At 46.0% G+C, this 15,693-nt stretch overlaps 1 protein-coding gene across 2 annotated transcripts in view; it reads right to left on the minus strand.

Moving 5' to 3' along the window:
- COA8 (cytochrome c oxidase assembly factor 8) overlaps positions 1-15,693 on the minus strand; it is a 15,917-nt gene continuing 224 nt past the window's right edge. Inside the window, exons 1-5 of one of the 2 annotated variants that reach the window (XM_075843915.1) lie at positions 15,504-15,641; positions 12,153-12,350; positions 9,955-10,018; positions 8,539-8,629; positions 1-273 (exon numbers count right to left, since the gene is read on the minus strand). In XM_075843915.1, coding sequence (XP_075700030.1) covers positions 186-273; positions 8,539-8,629; positions 9,955-10,018; positions 12,153-12,350; positions 15,504-15,527 — 465 coding nt within the window. In that variant the 5' untranslated portion in view covers positions 15,528-15,641 and the 3' untranslated portion in view covers positions 1-185. Of the gene's footprint in view, positions 274-8,538; positions 8,630-9,954; positions 10,019-12,152; positions 12,351-15,503; positions 15,642-15,693 lie in introns of those variants that run through there. The other variant, XM_075843914.1, reaches the window with a different exon arrangement.

Consider the following 15,693-nt stretch of genomic DNA (forward strand, 5'->3'; position numbering starts at 1 on the left):
TTTTAAATAAAAAAAATATAGTGTTTTAATGGTGCGCCCTGAGACGCAGCTCTAGAACAAGTAACTGGAGATATGCGTTAAACAATTCTCGGAGAATCGTACAGTAATCTGCACCACATCGTCACACATAGTTTTCTGCATTTTTGTAAATTCTATTTTTTACATAAATCTTTTTCCACTGTAGTCTATTTCCATCCAATCTTCTTCCACGCTCTCTGTAATGTGACTTGTCCCATAAGAAATGTGATCGTAAAATTCCTCTTGTACCATTCTCTGAAATAAACAGGGAAAATAGTTATTGTATTTGGTATAATAAATACTGCACCTTCAGTAGATCTTCTTACCATTCAGCGCTGACAGATATTAAATCTGCCTCAACATACAGGTTTGATTTGTGTTGTATAAATTATGTAATAGCGGACTACCTGCCAAGATTCCTCAGAACGGTAATGTCTTCAATAAAATTCCTATAAATACATTGCATTCTTATTAGACTCTAAATATATATATTACATAAAAATGCATGGCAAAAATGTAACAAATTTTATTTCTGAATGTCACTGGCAGACAATAAAAAAGTATATTTATATTTTATAGAGTGATGATATTAAAATAGGTATTAAAGACGACTCATCGCTACAGTGGTCTGGTATGGAGTACACAGTCCAGTGCTAGGGTAGAAGTGGTCCGGGACAGAGCAGTGCTAGGGTAGAAGTGGTCCGGGACAGTGCAGTGCTAGGGTAGAAGTGGTCCGGGACAGAGCAGTGCTAGGGTAGAAGTGGTCCGGGACAGAGCAGTGCTAGGGTAGAAGTGGTCCGGGACAGAGCAGTGCTAGGGTAGAAGTGGTCCGGGACAGTGCAGTGCTAGAGTAGAAGTGGTCCGGCACAGTGCAGTGCTAGGGTAGAAGTGGTCCGGGACAGAGCAGTGCTAGGGTAGAAGTGGTCCGGCACAGTGCAGTGCTAGGGTAGAAGTGGTCCGGCACAGAGCAGTGCTAGGGTAGAAGTGGTCCGGCACAGTGCAGTGCTAGGGTAGAAGTGGTCCGGCACAGAGCAGTGCTAGGGTAGAAGTGGTCCGGCACAGAGCAGTGCTAGGGTAGAAGTGGTCCAGCACAGAGCAGTGCTAGGGTAGAAGTGGTCCGGGACAGTGCAGTGCTAGGGTAGAAGTGGTCCGGTACAGAGCAGTGCTAGGGTTGAAGTTGTCCGGGACAGATCAGTGCTAGGGTAGAAGTGGTCCGGGACAGAGCAGTGCTAGGGTAGAAGTCGTCCGGGACAGAGCAGTGCTAGGGTAGAAGTGGTCCGGGACAGTGCAGTGCTAGGGTAGAAGTGGTCCGGGACAGTGCAGTGCTAGGGTAAAAGTGGTCCGGGACAGTGCAGTGCTAGGGTAGAAGTGGTCCGGGACAGTGCAGTGCTAGGGTAGAAGTGGTCCGGCACAGTGCAGTGCTAGGGTAGAAGTGGTCCGGCACAGAGCAGTGCTAGGGTAGAAGTTGTCCGGGACAGAGCAGCGCTAGGGTAGAAGTGGTCCGGCACAGAGCAGTGCTAGGGTAGAAGTGGTCCGGCACAGAGCAGTGCTAGGGTAGAAGTGGTCCAGCACAGAGCAGTGCTAGGGTAGAAGTGGTCCGGGACAGTGCAGTGCTAGGGTAGAAGTGGTCCGGTACAGAGCAGTGCTAGGGTAGAAGTGGTCCGGGACAGAGCAGTGCTAGGGTAGAAGTGGTCCGGGACAGAGCAGTGCTAGGGTAGAAGTCGTCCGGGACAGAGCAGTGCTAGGGTAGAAGTGGTCCGGGACAGTGCAGTGCTAGGGTAGAAGTGGTCCGGGACAGTGCAGTGCTAGGGTAAAAGTGGTCCGGGACAGTGCAGTGCTAGGGTAGAAGTGGTCCGGGACAGTGCAGTGCTAGGGTAGAAGTGGTCCGGCACAGAGCAGTGCTAGGGTAGAAGTTGTCCGGGACAGAGCAGTGCTAGGGTAGAAGTGGTCCGGCACAGAGCAGTGCTAGGGTAGAAGTGGTCCGGCACAGAGCAGTGCTAGGGTAGAAGTGGTCCGGCACAGTGCAGTGCTAGGGTAGAAGTGGTCTGGCACAGAGCAGTGCTAGGGTAGAAGTGGTCCGGTACAGAGCAGTGCTAGGGTAAAAGTGGTCCGGGACAGTGCAGTGCTAGGGTAGAAGTGGTCCGGCACAGAGCAGTGCTAGGGTAGAAGTGGTCCGGCACAGTGCAGTGCTAGGGTAGAAGTGGTCTGGCACGGGGGCGTGGCTTAGCGCACAGCAGGAGCGGTCGCATGTTCTAGGAGCTCCGCAGTGAACCCGCGCCATCGTTATCCTGCAAAGATCCTGAGGCTTCCATAACTCACAAATATACCGTCCAGACGCCCGAGACGACCGGGGGCAAGTACCGGAGCCAGCATGGGCCCCACTAGAGGTCAGGCGGCCGCGGAGAAGCTGCAAAACTTTGCAAGGGGTGAGGGGCAAGATGGCGGACGCACACCTCTGCCTCAGAGATCTAAGGGAGGAGAGGCCTCATGCAGCAAGGAATCGGATACAGAGACAACCCCGGAGCCTACGCTGTCCGAAATGACTACTCAACTCCTCGCAGCTATAGCAGCATGTAAAACTTCACTTACCGGTAAGCTGGAGGAAGTTAAGATTGACATAGGCCTTATGAGACAGGACATGCAGACCATGAGGGAGCGTCTGACCCACGTGGAGGATAGAGTATCCGGGGTGGAGGACAGAACGGCGTCCTTACCGGAGGCCATTGCTGACTTAGAATCGGCGGCTGAATTATGGAAACAGAAGACAGATGACATGGAAAATCGACTTAGGCGTAACAACATACGCATAATTGGCCTGCCAGAGAGAGCTGAAGGTCAGATTCCTGGTGATTTCGTTCTGCAGTGGATTAAAGACCTGCTTCCTGATGCGCCATTTTCGCAAGCCTTGGCGGTTGAGAGAGCCCACAGAGTGCCGGGAAGGCCGCCACCACCGGGGGCTCCCCCCAGACCGCTTCTGGCACGTATGCTAAACTGCAATGATCGGGACTTGATTTTGCGTCTGACTCGCAGGTTGCCGGAAATTACATATAACGGGGCGAAAGTCTCCATCTTCCCTGACTTCTCGGCAGAATTGCAAAAAAAACGGGCGACATTTTTGGCTGTTAAACGACGTTTACGGGAGCTGGGAGTCCCTTACTCCATGTCTTATCCGGCTAGGCTGCGTATTGTGGACGGAGAGAGAACCATCTTTTTCAATTCTCCGCAGGATGCTGATGATTGGGTGAGAGGCAAGCGTCAGCCACGAAGGAACTAGCTATGCCTGATATCAAGGTTGGTGCCTCGTGGTGAAGTATTTGTTGCCGCTGGACTTTCCTGTTATAAGGCCCCAGCTTGAAGAGGATACAGACTGGGTCTGGCAGAGAATGGCTGGTCCTTATGCTAGAACAGTACTGACTTAGGTTATCCTGAAGTATTGGACGTCTTGCCCGAAGAAGTTGCTGGCCGTTTAAGTCCTGATGGTAGCATTCATTACCCCCGTATATTCAAAATGCCACGTTATACGGCACGCACCGGTAATGTAATATGCATCTCAATGCATTGCCGGTATGGTTGTGTTATTAATAACCTGTTGTTCTGGGTTTTAAGTTGGAATGTGCCTTGGGTGCGGATAGTTATAGCACCATTCATGTACAAATGTAACTGCATAAGGGATGGAATGCATAGTTATATCCATTATTTGAGATGGGATGGAGTGTTGATGTATATCAGGCAATATGGATATCTCCTGTATGTGGAAGATAAAGTTCAGAAATGTCTTCTTTAACGGTAATGTCGTGGAATGTGAGGGGCATGGGCAATCCACAGAAGAGAGTGATATTATATAGTTATATACGCAAGATCAACCCTCATATACTGTGCCTTCAGGAGACACACCTGACGCCAGCTAAAATGAAAACTGTTCTCCGGCCATGGGTGCAGTGGTCTAGCCACTCATATCACACGACATACTCAAGGGGCGTGTCCATACTAGTGCACAAATCGGTGAGATGGGAAGCAATTCACACTAAAGTGGATAGTGAGGGTAGATATGTCTTTGTGTATGCGCTTATAGAAAATGTACCTCATGTCTTGTTGGGTGTATACATCCCCCCGCCAGCTTCATTACAGGTTCTACATTTGGCGGCCACCTTTGCAGCCACATATCCGACCGCAAGAGTGCTTGGCATGGGAGACTTCAACATGGTGGTGGACAGCAACATGGATAGGTTTAATGCTATTACCGGGCAGGTCCGGACACCCTCCGCGGTATCAGTTTTGGGTCTACTGTTTGAAGAGATGGGCTGGAAGGATCTCTATAGATATAAGTACCCGATGTCTACAGTGTATTCATGTCACTCCCTAGGCAGAAACTCCCTGTCCCGTATAGATTATATGGTGGGAAACTCTTTAATTGTACCGTTGGTGGAATCAATCTCGTATAAACCCAGGGCAGTATCTGATCACTCTCCAATAGTGGCCAGCTTCAGCATCCCAGGCCCTCCACTGCCCAGAAGTTGGAAAATACACCCCTTTTGGCTAACCCTGATAGGCCCACAGGATAGGATCCCTGATCAACTGGAGGTGTTTAACAGGGAACATAGCACTTTTGAAAACTCCAGCATTGCCTGGGATACACTGAAAGCATATCTTAGGGGGTGTCTCCGGTCCACTATTTCATACATTAAAAAAGACTCCTCCAGAACAGAAGTGGAGTTGGGAAAACAATGCGCTGAACTAGAGGGTAAATATACGGCTGACCCCACTGACACAAATAGAGACCAATGGTTGCAAATGGGGAGGAAGTACCTGCTACTGCTGCAGGAGAAGGCACATAGGAAGACATTTTTTGCGAAACAAACATATTTTGAACTAGGTAACCAGTCTAGTAAACTGTTGGCCCATTTGATACATCAAAATTCTAAAAGCCCGGCTATTCTTAAAATTCAAAGTAGTTCTGGGGAATGCTTGACTGACTCCCAAGGCATAGCCGAGGCATTTGTTCAATTTTACAGGGGGCTATATGCCTCACAATCTAGATATGATAAGTTAGAGCTCCAGTCGTATATGGATGGTATTCAGTTCCCTAAGCTGAGTGCGGAAGGTAGAGAGACCATGGAAGGGGTTGTGACTGAAGATGAAATAAGGGAAGCTTTGAAAGATATGGCTAAGGGAAAGGCACCGGGTCCTGATGGGATCCCTATTGAGGTATACCATAAATATTCAGAGCATCTCATTCCCTCACTAGCAGCTATGTTTTCGTATGCACTTGAGAGAGGGCAGTTACCCGAAAGTATGTATGACGCCACTATTATTGTTCTGCTGAAACCAGATAAAGACCCCGTGGAATGTGGCTCCTACCGCCCGATATCATTACTGAACAATGATTACAAATTGCTTACTAAAATATTAGCAAATAGGCTGAACAAAGTTATTTCCCAAGTAATCCATGAAGACCAGACAGGCTTTATGCCTGGGAAATCTACCTCCGATAACATCCGGAGGGTACAGATTATAGCTCAGATAGGGAAAGAGATGAAGGCTGACTGGGCGATGGCGTCTTTAGACGCCGCGAAAGCTTTTGACTCCATCGAATGGATATATCTGTTGGAAACTTTGGAGAGGTTTGGGTTTGGACCACAGTTCCTTAGATGGATTTCGATTCTATATAAAGCACCAAGGGCAAAAATCCTGGTGAACGGCATACTGTCCCCATATTTCCGGTTACAGAGGGGTACTCGGCAGGGTTGCCCCCTCTCCCCATTGCTGTTCGCACTTGCTATAGAACCCTTAGCCTTACACATACGCCAACATAATGGATATAAAGGGATTAGTTTGGGGGGTAGGGAAGATAGGATTGGCCTATATGCAGATGACATGGTTCTCTTTATGTCCCAACCGATGGTGACACTGCCCTTGGCAATCACCACTTTGGAAATCTTTGGGGGGTTTTCTGGCCTTTATGTCAATTGGACCAAGTCCTTTTTTATGCCATTACAGGGGGCGGGAGGGCCGGAAGTGATGCACGGATTAAGGGTGGTCTCCTCATTTAAATACTTAGGAATTGTTATAAATCAAGAGCATAGGAATGATCATGCCAGTAATGTCTTGCCATTGTTAGAATATATAAAGGCTAAATTTCGGATTTGGAGCACTCTTCCCCTAGCAGTAACGGGTAGAATAAATCTAATAAAAATGGTCATTCTTCCTAAATGTCTCTATATCCTCGAACATGCAGCGACACCAGTGTTCAAAAAGTTTTTCAAACAGATACATGCCCTATTTCCAGGGTTTATATGGGGCTCCAATAGATCGAAGCTCAGTCTTGCTACTCTGCAGCGCCCCAAAACATCAGGGGGGGCGGCCCTGCCAGATCTTTACCTTTATTATCTGGCGGGACAACTAAGATACCTCAAAGTATGGGTTGCCAATATGGCCTTGCCAGATAGGGAACATCACCTGGCATTCCATATGCATATGTCCACTCTGTGGCCGGTATTGGAAGGGTCCCTGAACGAAATTAAAAATGTGTTGCCAATCCATAGGGTGGCTTCTCAGGTGTGGAGGGCTGCGAAGAGCATATACAGCCACTCGGGAGTACAAATTGATATGCCACTATGGTCTAACCCCCTTCTCCCTCAGATATCAGAGGAACTGGCTCCACAATTTTGGATTCAAAAGGGGATATGTACTATAGGGGACATGTATACGGATAACATCCTCAAATCATTTTCACAGGTGCAGTCGGAGTTTGCAATACCCAGGACTGCTTTTTATAGATATTTACAACTGCGTCATGCTCTTAATGCCCAATTCCCCCCCACTGACACGACATTCACTCGGCTTCCTCTGATAGGAGTTTTTAGGTCCCAAGGCCCCAGAGATCTGATATCAGCTATATATACATCTCTCATTACAGCCAAGGTAGCTAGTACACCCCTGATGGTCAAGGATAGATGGACTGCGAAGATACCTGACCTTGCAGAAGAGGACTGGGATGTGATCCTAACCTCTCCATTATACGTGTCGCCAGCTGCCAACAATAGGATGATACAGCTGTTGATAGTCCACCAAAGCTACTTGACACCTGTTAGAATGCATAAAATGGGTAGATATCCGAGCACAGAATGTCACAGATGCAGGCACCCTAGCTCAGACTTTTGGCATATGATATGGGAGTGTCCGGTTATCTCCTCTTTTTGGAAGGAGGTGGTAGGAGTTGCTGCGGGAATCATGCATATTCCGGTCCCAGTAAGCCCACAAGTGTGTATATTTGGTATCCTCCAGGATGAACAGTGGCCACATTATCTGAAAATATTCCTCCGGGAAATTCTGTTTATGGCACGAAAAGCTATTGCTTTAAGGTGGATGGACCCCCGTCCTCCCACAGTGGCAAGGTGGAAAGCACTGGTGAACGCGGTTATCCCGTATGAGAGAATAATGTATAGACAGAGGGGTTGCATTGATAAATTTCATGGGATATGGGAAGCTTGGTGTGATTCTGCAGGGAAACAGTATACTCCGCACAGGTATAGCGACCTGCGTAGGTCATTAACACATGTCTGAACATCTGGGGTGGTGGATCTAGATCATTTATGCAAAGTGTTCAAATTTGTCTTGGCTACTGTTCTCCAATATAGCTGCTTTTGTAATTCTGATGGATCCTAGACTCATGTTAAAATGTCTGATTGCATGTATGTACTTCTCCTTATATGTAAAGTTGGAAAGGTAAAGATTATCATCCATGTCTGCAATGTGTACTGTATTAAGTGTATGGAATGATTGCATTTGTACTACGTTTCTTCAATAAAACGAGTTTAAAAAAAAAAAAAAAAAAAAAAAAAGAAGTGGTCTGGCACAGAGCAGTGCTAGAGTAGAAGTGGTCCGGTACAGAGCAGTGCTAGGGTAAAAGTGGTCCGGGACAGTGCAGTGCTAGGGTAGAAGTGGTCCGGCACAGAGCAGTGCTAGGGTAGAAGTGGTCCGGCACAGAGCAGTGCTAGGGTAGAAGTGGTCTGGCACAGAGCAGTGCTAGGGTAGAAGTGGTCCGGTACAGAGCAGTGCTAGGGTAAAAGTGGTCCGGGACAGTGCAGTGCTAGGGTAGAAGTGGTCCGGCACAGAGCAGTGCTAGGGTAGAAGTGGTCCGGCACAGAGCAGTGCTAGGGTAAAAGTGGTCCGGCACAGAGCAGTGCTAGGGTAAGAGTGGTCCGGTACACAAAATAGCTGAAGGTGAAACGGTCTGAACAAACAGCAGAGATAGATGTGGAGTAACCTGACACGTGGATAGCGGAGGATTGGATGTTCTAATTATCGGATGGAGTGGTTTGCCAAAAAGGGATGATTGTCTGGTACATAATAGATGTAAGAAACATTTAGAAAAAATTGTTAGAACGTTCACCACCATGTACGCAGAAATGTTTTGTGTACCACCCCCCCCCCCACCATATATCAGACGGACATTCCTTGATATATTGTAAACTGTGCATCGCAGGCCTTGGGCGGGTTTCGGTCAAAGAATAAAAGTACCTGTTATATTGTGCATGTTTTTCAAAGTTCTTGCTAAGGAAATCCTTATAAAACTCTGCCATCACTTCTGCATCCAATGTCCTTTTACGTCCTGTGAAGGGCAGAGAAGATTTTTGGCAAGGTCTGTACATTCGCTGTTTAGCAGGCATTAATCATTATGATGAGACAGCAATGTGAGAACAGTTATCAGAAAGTATCTACCTTACGATCAAGCTTTACAGCTGTTGCAAAACTACAAATCCCAGCATGCTAAGAGTTATAGTTTTGCATCAGGGGTGAGCAGCAGATTGGAGATCTCTCATGTTATCATATTAGTGATACTGCTTGTGTGTTCATTGCATAAAGAGAATGAAATCCTTTAGTATACTAAATGCTCCTGGAGGACCGGCTGCCATGAGGGGGGGGGGGACGCTGATTTAAGCAGATATGTTCTCATGCTATGCTCTCCGTAGGGGGACAAGCATGGCAGTCCAAAAAAAATATTGTGCTGTTTGGCTAATAGCAGCTAAGAACACAGCAGACACATAGTTATGAGTCCACTGCATTCATGCAGGGCAGCCGTCAATCACTGCTGAGAGGGATAACTACGGGTCCTCTGTATTCTTTGCTAGCTGCTATTACCCAGACATCACATATTTTTTGCGCAGTTTCGACTAATAGTGCAGCCGACCTATCCCCATACTATGCATCCCTTGAACAGAACAGCATAGCATAATGAAAGATCTGTTTTAATGAGGTTTTCCCATCTTGGACATTTAGGTCATATCCACAGTCTCTGTGACCCGTGCCTATCTCTAGGAAGGAGCCCTCTTTTAACAGTTCTGCTCTTGCTGCTTCCCAGCCACTTCCTGATTGGATGGTCCAGAGTTACGGAAACAGTCGAGCTCACTGAGCTACGCTGTTTCCGTAACACCCATAGAAGTGAATCGTAGTTACTGAAACAGCGTAGCTCAGTGAGCTCGACTGTTTCCGTAACTCTGGACCATCCAATCAGGAAGTATCCAGGAGGCATCAGTAGCCGAGCAAGGTAAAACGGGGTATAGGGGGCCCCGTTCTAGAGATAGGTGCAGGTCCCAGAGGTGGGACCTGCATCTATCGGACATTTATGGCATATCCTCTGGATATGCCATGAATGTCCAAAATGGGAAAACCCCTTGAAGGACTCTCCTCTGTTAACAAAAGTCAACAGACATGCCCAGTGTAACTCTGTAACAAAGATCCACACTTAGTTTTAAGAAAAAAAGGAATGGGACAGAAAAAATTAAAAATCCTATGGGACCCTTGTCTTCCCCAATGGCAACCCATGTTTCAGGATCTGTCAGGCCCAGGGTTCGGTTAACTAGTTCAATCATATTGCTTTGCTCATAGAGCCATAATACTAGGTAAAGGGTAGTTTATACTCCCAGGAAGTCTCACCTTCTTCATCTCTCAGCCCAAAACCCAAGGCATGAAATTTTGAGATGATAAATTCTTCTTTTTCCTAAAAATAAATAAATAAAGACATTTACTAATGTGGATGGGATTACAGTGAAGAGTCTGCGGTATTGTCGGGCATCCTTTAAATAGGATGAAGTGAGATATAGATTCTGCCCGGATTGGAGTGTGTCAAAAATTGAGCTCCAGAGCATTGAATTGTGGGATAACAGGTAAGAAAGGAATTTAAATAGTTAAAGGGTAACTAAACTTTTGAAAAACTTCTGACATGGCATAGTGACATGTCAGAAGTTTTGATCGGTGGGGATTCGAGAACGGAGACCCTCACTGATCGCTAAAGCGGAGTTTCAGAAGCACTCGGATAATCGTTGTGCCTCTTCGTTCTGACGGGCTTTCCTCAAAAAGAAGAACAAGTGGCGTACAGACTCATAGACTTTATATTGAGCCCGTACACCGCTCCGAGAAAAGCAGATCAGAAACTAAGGAGCACAGCTCACCCGGACGTTTCTGCAGCTTTGTTTTAGTGAAGAGTGGGGGTCTCAGTTCTCGGACCCCCATCGCTCAAAACTAGTGACATGTTACTATGACATGCCAAAAGTTTTTTAACAGTTTAGTTACACTATAACATTACTCAGTAAGCAATGCTGCATCTCAATCTATGGATGCCTCTATTACAGCTATTAATTATTGCAGTAACATAGCCAACCGCAAGCATTAAAGGGGTTCTATAGTTTTTATTGAATTAGGCTAGGAATATAACATACTAAGCCATTTCTGGGGCCCCACCAATTCTTAGAATAAAAGGGCTGCATTAGATTTAGCTCCACAGGACTACTCCGGATCAGACACTATGCAGGAAACTGCAACTCAGCTACATTTAAGTAAATTGTGTCCAAGTTGTAGTACCTGCACAGCGTCACCCTCAACCAGCAGAAAACAGTGGAAAGGGATGCAATAGAGGATAGACTGTTTTACGCATCTTCAGCACTTAGTGCTCTGAATTTGCTTGGTCTATAGCATCGTAGCTGAGCTGTTGTCACTCCTAGATCCTTCCACTTTACAATAATAGCCCTTAAAGATGACCGGGGCAGAGCCAGCAGATAGTAATAGCACAACAGGTGACTGGGCTGATCTTACAGATAATAACAACACTTACAGGTGACCAGCCAGATCTAGCAGACAGTAATAGCATTTACAGGTGACCGGGCAGATCTAGTAGATAAAAACAGCCTTACAGGTGACTGGGGCAGCTCTAACAGATAATAACACTTACAGGTGAAAGGCCTGTAAGATTTAGCAGATAATATTAGCACTTACAGGTGACCAGGGCAGAGCTAGTAGATAATAATAACACTTACCGGTGACCAGCCAGATCTAGCAGATAGTAATAGCACTTACAGGTGACCGGGGCAGATCTAGCAGATAATATTAGCACTTACAGGTGACCAGGACAGAGCTAGTAGATAATAATAACACTTACCGCTGACCAGCCAGATCTAGCAGATAGTAATAGCACTTACAGATGACCAGCCAGATCTAGCAGATAGTAATAGCACTTACAGATGACCAGGGCAGATCTAGTAGATAATAATAACACTTACAGGTGACCAGCCAGATCTAGAAGATAGTAATAGCACTTATAGGTGACTGGGCAGCTCTAGTAGATAATAATAACACTTACAGGTAACTGCGCAGATCTAGCAGATTAGAAATTTCCCAAACTAGCTTGTGGCAAAGGTGGCATCCTATGACAGTGCCACGATTAAAATGACTGAGCTCTTCAGTACCATCACTACTACTACCAATAGCATTCTATGGAGATTGCATGGCTGTGTGCCTGATTTTATGCACTTGTTTGCAAAGAGTGTGGCTGAAAGACCTGAATTCAATAATTAAGAGGGGTGTCCACATAGTTTTGTATATATAGTGTACATCGGGTTGAAAGTGTTTGGCTGAAAACTGATTGTGGGCACTGCAGGTTCAGGGCAGCCATTTTCTGTATATGCCCTGCATAAATGGGACATGTAGGATAGATACAATGTATATATCCAATCCACCCAGCGACATCTATATGGACAGACTGCATGTAACAATCAATGCTGTGCAAGTAGCAGCAGCTTCAGCCTGAAATATCAATTTCTAATATCCCTTTAATAAGTTTTGCAAACTGAAATTTTTACCTTAATGAAAGTCAGATTCTGATTTGTCCAAAACGTTTGATTCCAAACTTCTGTTTCCTGACGCAAGTCCCGGAGTTTTCTTTCCAAAGTAGACTCATCTGCTGGGACAAAGTATTTAATTGGTCGAAGATTCGAATATCTATCCGGAGGACCAATCCAGTCATATTTGGAGTCTACAGGAGGACAGAAGCTGATAGCCTAAAAATAGGGGAATAAAAGACATATAAAATGTTGGTACATGTAGAAAAAAGGCGCATATTCGGCGTAAAAAATGCACACAATAGTTATTTTCTAGCAGCATTTTTCTCGTTTAAAACGGATTTGAACACAAACTTTTCCTAGTAACAGAACAGTGTAAAGATACTTATTAGGGTAAGTTCACACGTAGCGTTAACACTGTGGATTTTCCGCAACGTATTTCGGTGTAGAAAATCCGCAGCGTAATACAGTAGCAGCAGGATGGATGAGGTTTGAACAAATCCCATCCACACGCTAAGTAAAAACCCCACCAAAAAAAGTTCATAAATTGACCTGCGGTGCGTTTATTTAATCCGCAGCATCTTAATTTATGTCGCTGTTTTTTTGTTGTGGGTTTTCCACATTGAATTCTGGGAGGTAAAACCCCCAACGAATAGCAGATGTTGCGATGTTTGCGGCGGAATAGCTGCGATTCCACCTCAAAAATTGCAAAACAACAACTACACTTATCCACATCTCTCTGCTCCTACGCCCAGCCCGGACTCTAGGAATGACGTTTCATCCCATGTGACCGCTGCAGCCAATCACAGGCTGCAGCGGTCACATGGGATGAAATGTCATCCCAGGAGGCCCGGGTTCAGGATGTCAGAGGGACGCGTCACCATGGTTACGGGTAAGTATAGAGTTTTGGTTTTTTTACCTGCTGTTTTCCGCAGTGAACATTCCAACCGAAAATCTGCACCACAATTTGGTGATTTTTTCGGACAGAATTTCCTGCGGGGACCAGGGCGCTGTGTGAACATACCCTTCAAATGACACATTTCTTACATTTTGCATTGCCTGTAAATTGGAAAGAATTTGGAAAGAATTTGCAAAGCACTAGTGCATCATGAAGATTAGAAAGCATTTTAATATGATATTTTGGGCGCCCGTTCTAATCTGTATCCTAGTACATTTGATATACTTTTCTATAAAGTTCTCTATAAAAGTCTATTGCAACAGTGCCACCTGCTGGAGCAAGCGTGTTATAACAAAATGACAACACATCCATGAAATGCTATTTCATCAAATATGTATTCTGAATTATTTTTATTTAAAAAAAAAGGCTTTATTTCTGATTTTCAAATAAACATAAGAAAAATACACAAGACATAAGCAACCAATCCAGCACAAGATATATCCTATACATTTAATGCAGATACAATAGAGTAACTTTGGCCTATGTAGGAAACATATGTAGGAGAATACAATCCAAATAGATCTACTGAGGCCGCCCCAGTAGCAACAACATCACACACACCTATACATTCAATCAACATACATACAACCATACACACAAACGTGTCCATCCAACCCGCACCGGATGAGGGGATCTACTCCACCGTCAGTGTTTCATCCCATCTACAGTCTACCATAAGGAGTAGAAACATTACATTAGGGAGATTTACGCAGCAGTACAAATGTATATGCCCCCACCGATATTTGCCAATGCTGAGCAGAGTAAGGTGACAGCAGACACTTAGGTCCCATGCACACGTCCGTGCCCGTAATCACATGCCACGATTGCGGGTACAGCCGGCCGCCCGCATTTTCGGGCCGTGCTCCCAAAGTATAGGAGCACAGCCCGTAAAATACAAAAAATAGGACATGCTCCATAATTTCCGGCACGGTTCTACTGCACAGACACCCATCCGTAGCGCTACGGAAAGGTGTCCGCGGCTAATAGAACCGAATGGGTCCGTAAAACCGCCGACTATGATGCGGTCAGCGGTTTTATGGTTAGGTGCACGGGGCCTAAGGCTTCATGCACACGACTGTAAGAAATCTCCGTAATTGAGGACCACAATTAAGGACCCACCCGATTCTATTGGCCGCGGACACCTTTCCGTATCGCTACGGATAGGTGTCCGTGCCATAGAGCCGTGCCAGGAAGAGCATGTCCTACTTTTCGTATTTTACGGGCCAAGCTCCCATGGCCCAAAAATGCGAGCCACGGCCGTGTGCATGAGGCCTTAGGCCCTGTTCATATGGCGGAATTTTTGCGGTGGAATTCCGCCTCTCATCCATTTCAATGGGAGGTAGACGCTTCTTTTTCCGCTTGTTGATTTTTAGCAGACAAGAGAAACGCCCTGACTGATTTTCGGGGGGATTCTGCCCAAACCTCCCATTGAGGTGAACAAGAGTAGAAATAATTTTGCGGTGGATGGATTTTGCGGCGGGACCCGCCAAGCAAAATCTACCGTGAGAACATAGCTCAAGGAGTTAAATGCAGAGTAATGGCAGTGAAATAAAGTACCGCTCATATTATCCATGTGAATCCAGCAAACAATGCTAAGCAGATCAAGCAGGTATAGGCATACATCGCCGAAACTCACTGGGCACACCGCTACTTGAAGCACGGTGTCCGGGGAAGCCCCTGACGTCACGGTCTATATATGGACAGTGACATCATGGGCGTCTCCAGTCCCTGAGTCCCCGGCCAGAGCGCTACCGATGCTCTGGCCTGGAACTCTGTAGTTGTGAGCTCCTGACCATACATGGACTGTGATGTCAGGGGCTTCCCCAGAGCGCTACCTGATGCTCTGCCCGGGAAATCCGGCCCTGGGGAAGCTCCCCATGGTTTACGTTTAACGTTTACCTGTGACGGATGACATACAGTGAAATCCATCACACATAGGCTCCCACGTTAAAAAAAAAACGTACACCGCACGGCATGTGTTTTTTTTTTTTGCGGGATACCTCAGGATGGATTAGCCTCGCCTACTACGTTATTCCATCCTCCAAAAAAAAATGGTGTACCGACGTTAACCAGCGCGACGGAGGCCTAAAGGACACGTTTAGTGTGTACGTCAGGAGTTTACCCGACATATACACTAAACGGAGGGTAAAAACGCGATGTGAATCATACTCAGCGGCCCTGGCGGATTGAACCTAGACATGGTGCAGCATTACCGCTACGTGTGGATGTTTCTGTATACCGGTCACTGCAAAATAAGTCTATATTACACGCACTTTCGCGACCGTTACAGCATAATTTCATTAACAAAATGCGGTTTGTTGAAAGCGTAATATTCACGTCATCTTTATGGACAAAAACATTTGTCATGTGTAACGGTAAAAGGGGCCGTGACTTTTCAGTGGCACCAAACTTACAGAACGCCCAGTGTTATACGACATTTTTGGCGATAAGTCGCAGGCTACATGAAATATTAGTGGCGATAAGGCATCACGGTCACTATTCTGTGGGCACAGACAGAACCAGTGGCTGAATTGTAGCCCAGGCCTCCTACATGGTAATTATTAACACCCACATGTCTGTGGACAGCAGTAGCAGCAAAGAATT

This window comes from Rhinoderma darwinii, chromosome 12, assembly GCF_050947455.1.
Source record: "Rhinoderma darwinii isolate aRhiDar2 chromosome 12, aRhiDar2.hap1, whole genome shotgun sequence".
Taxonomy (NCBI): domain Eukaryota; kingdom Metazoa; phylum Chordata; class Amphibia; order Anura; family Rhinodermatidae; genus Rhinoderma; species Rhinoderma darwinii.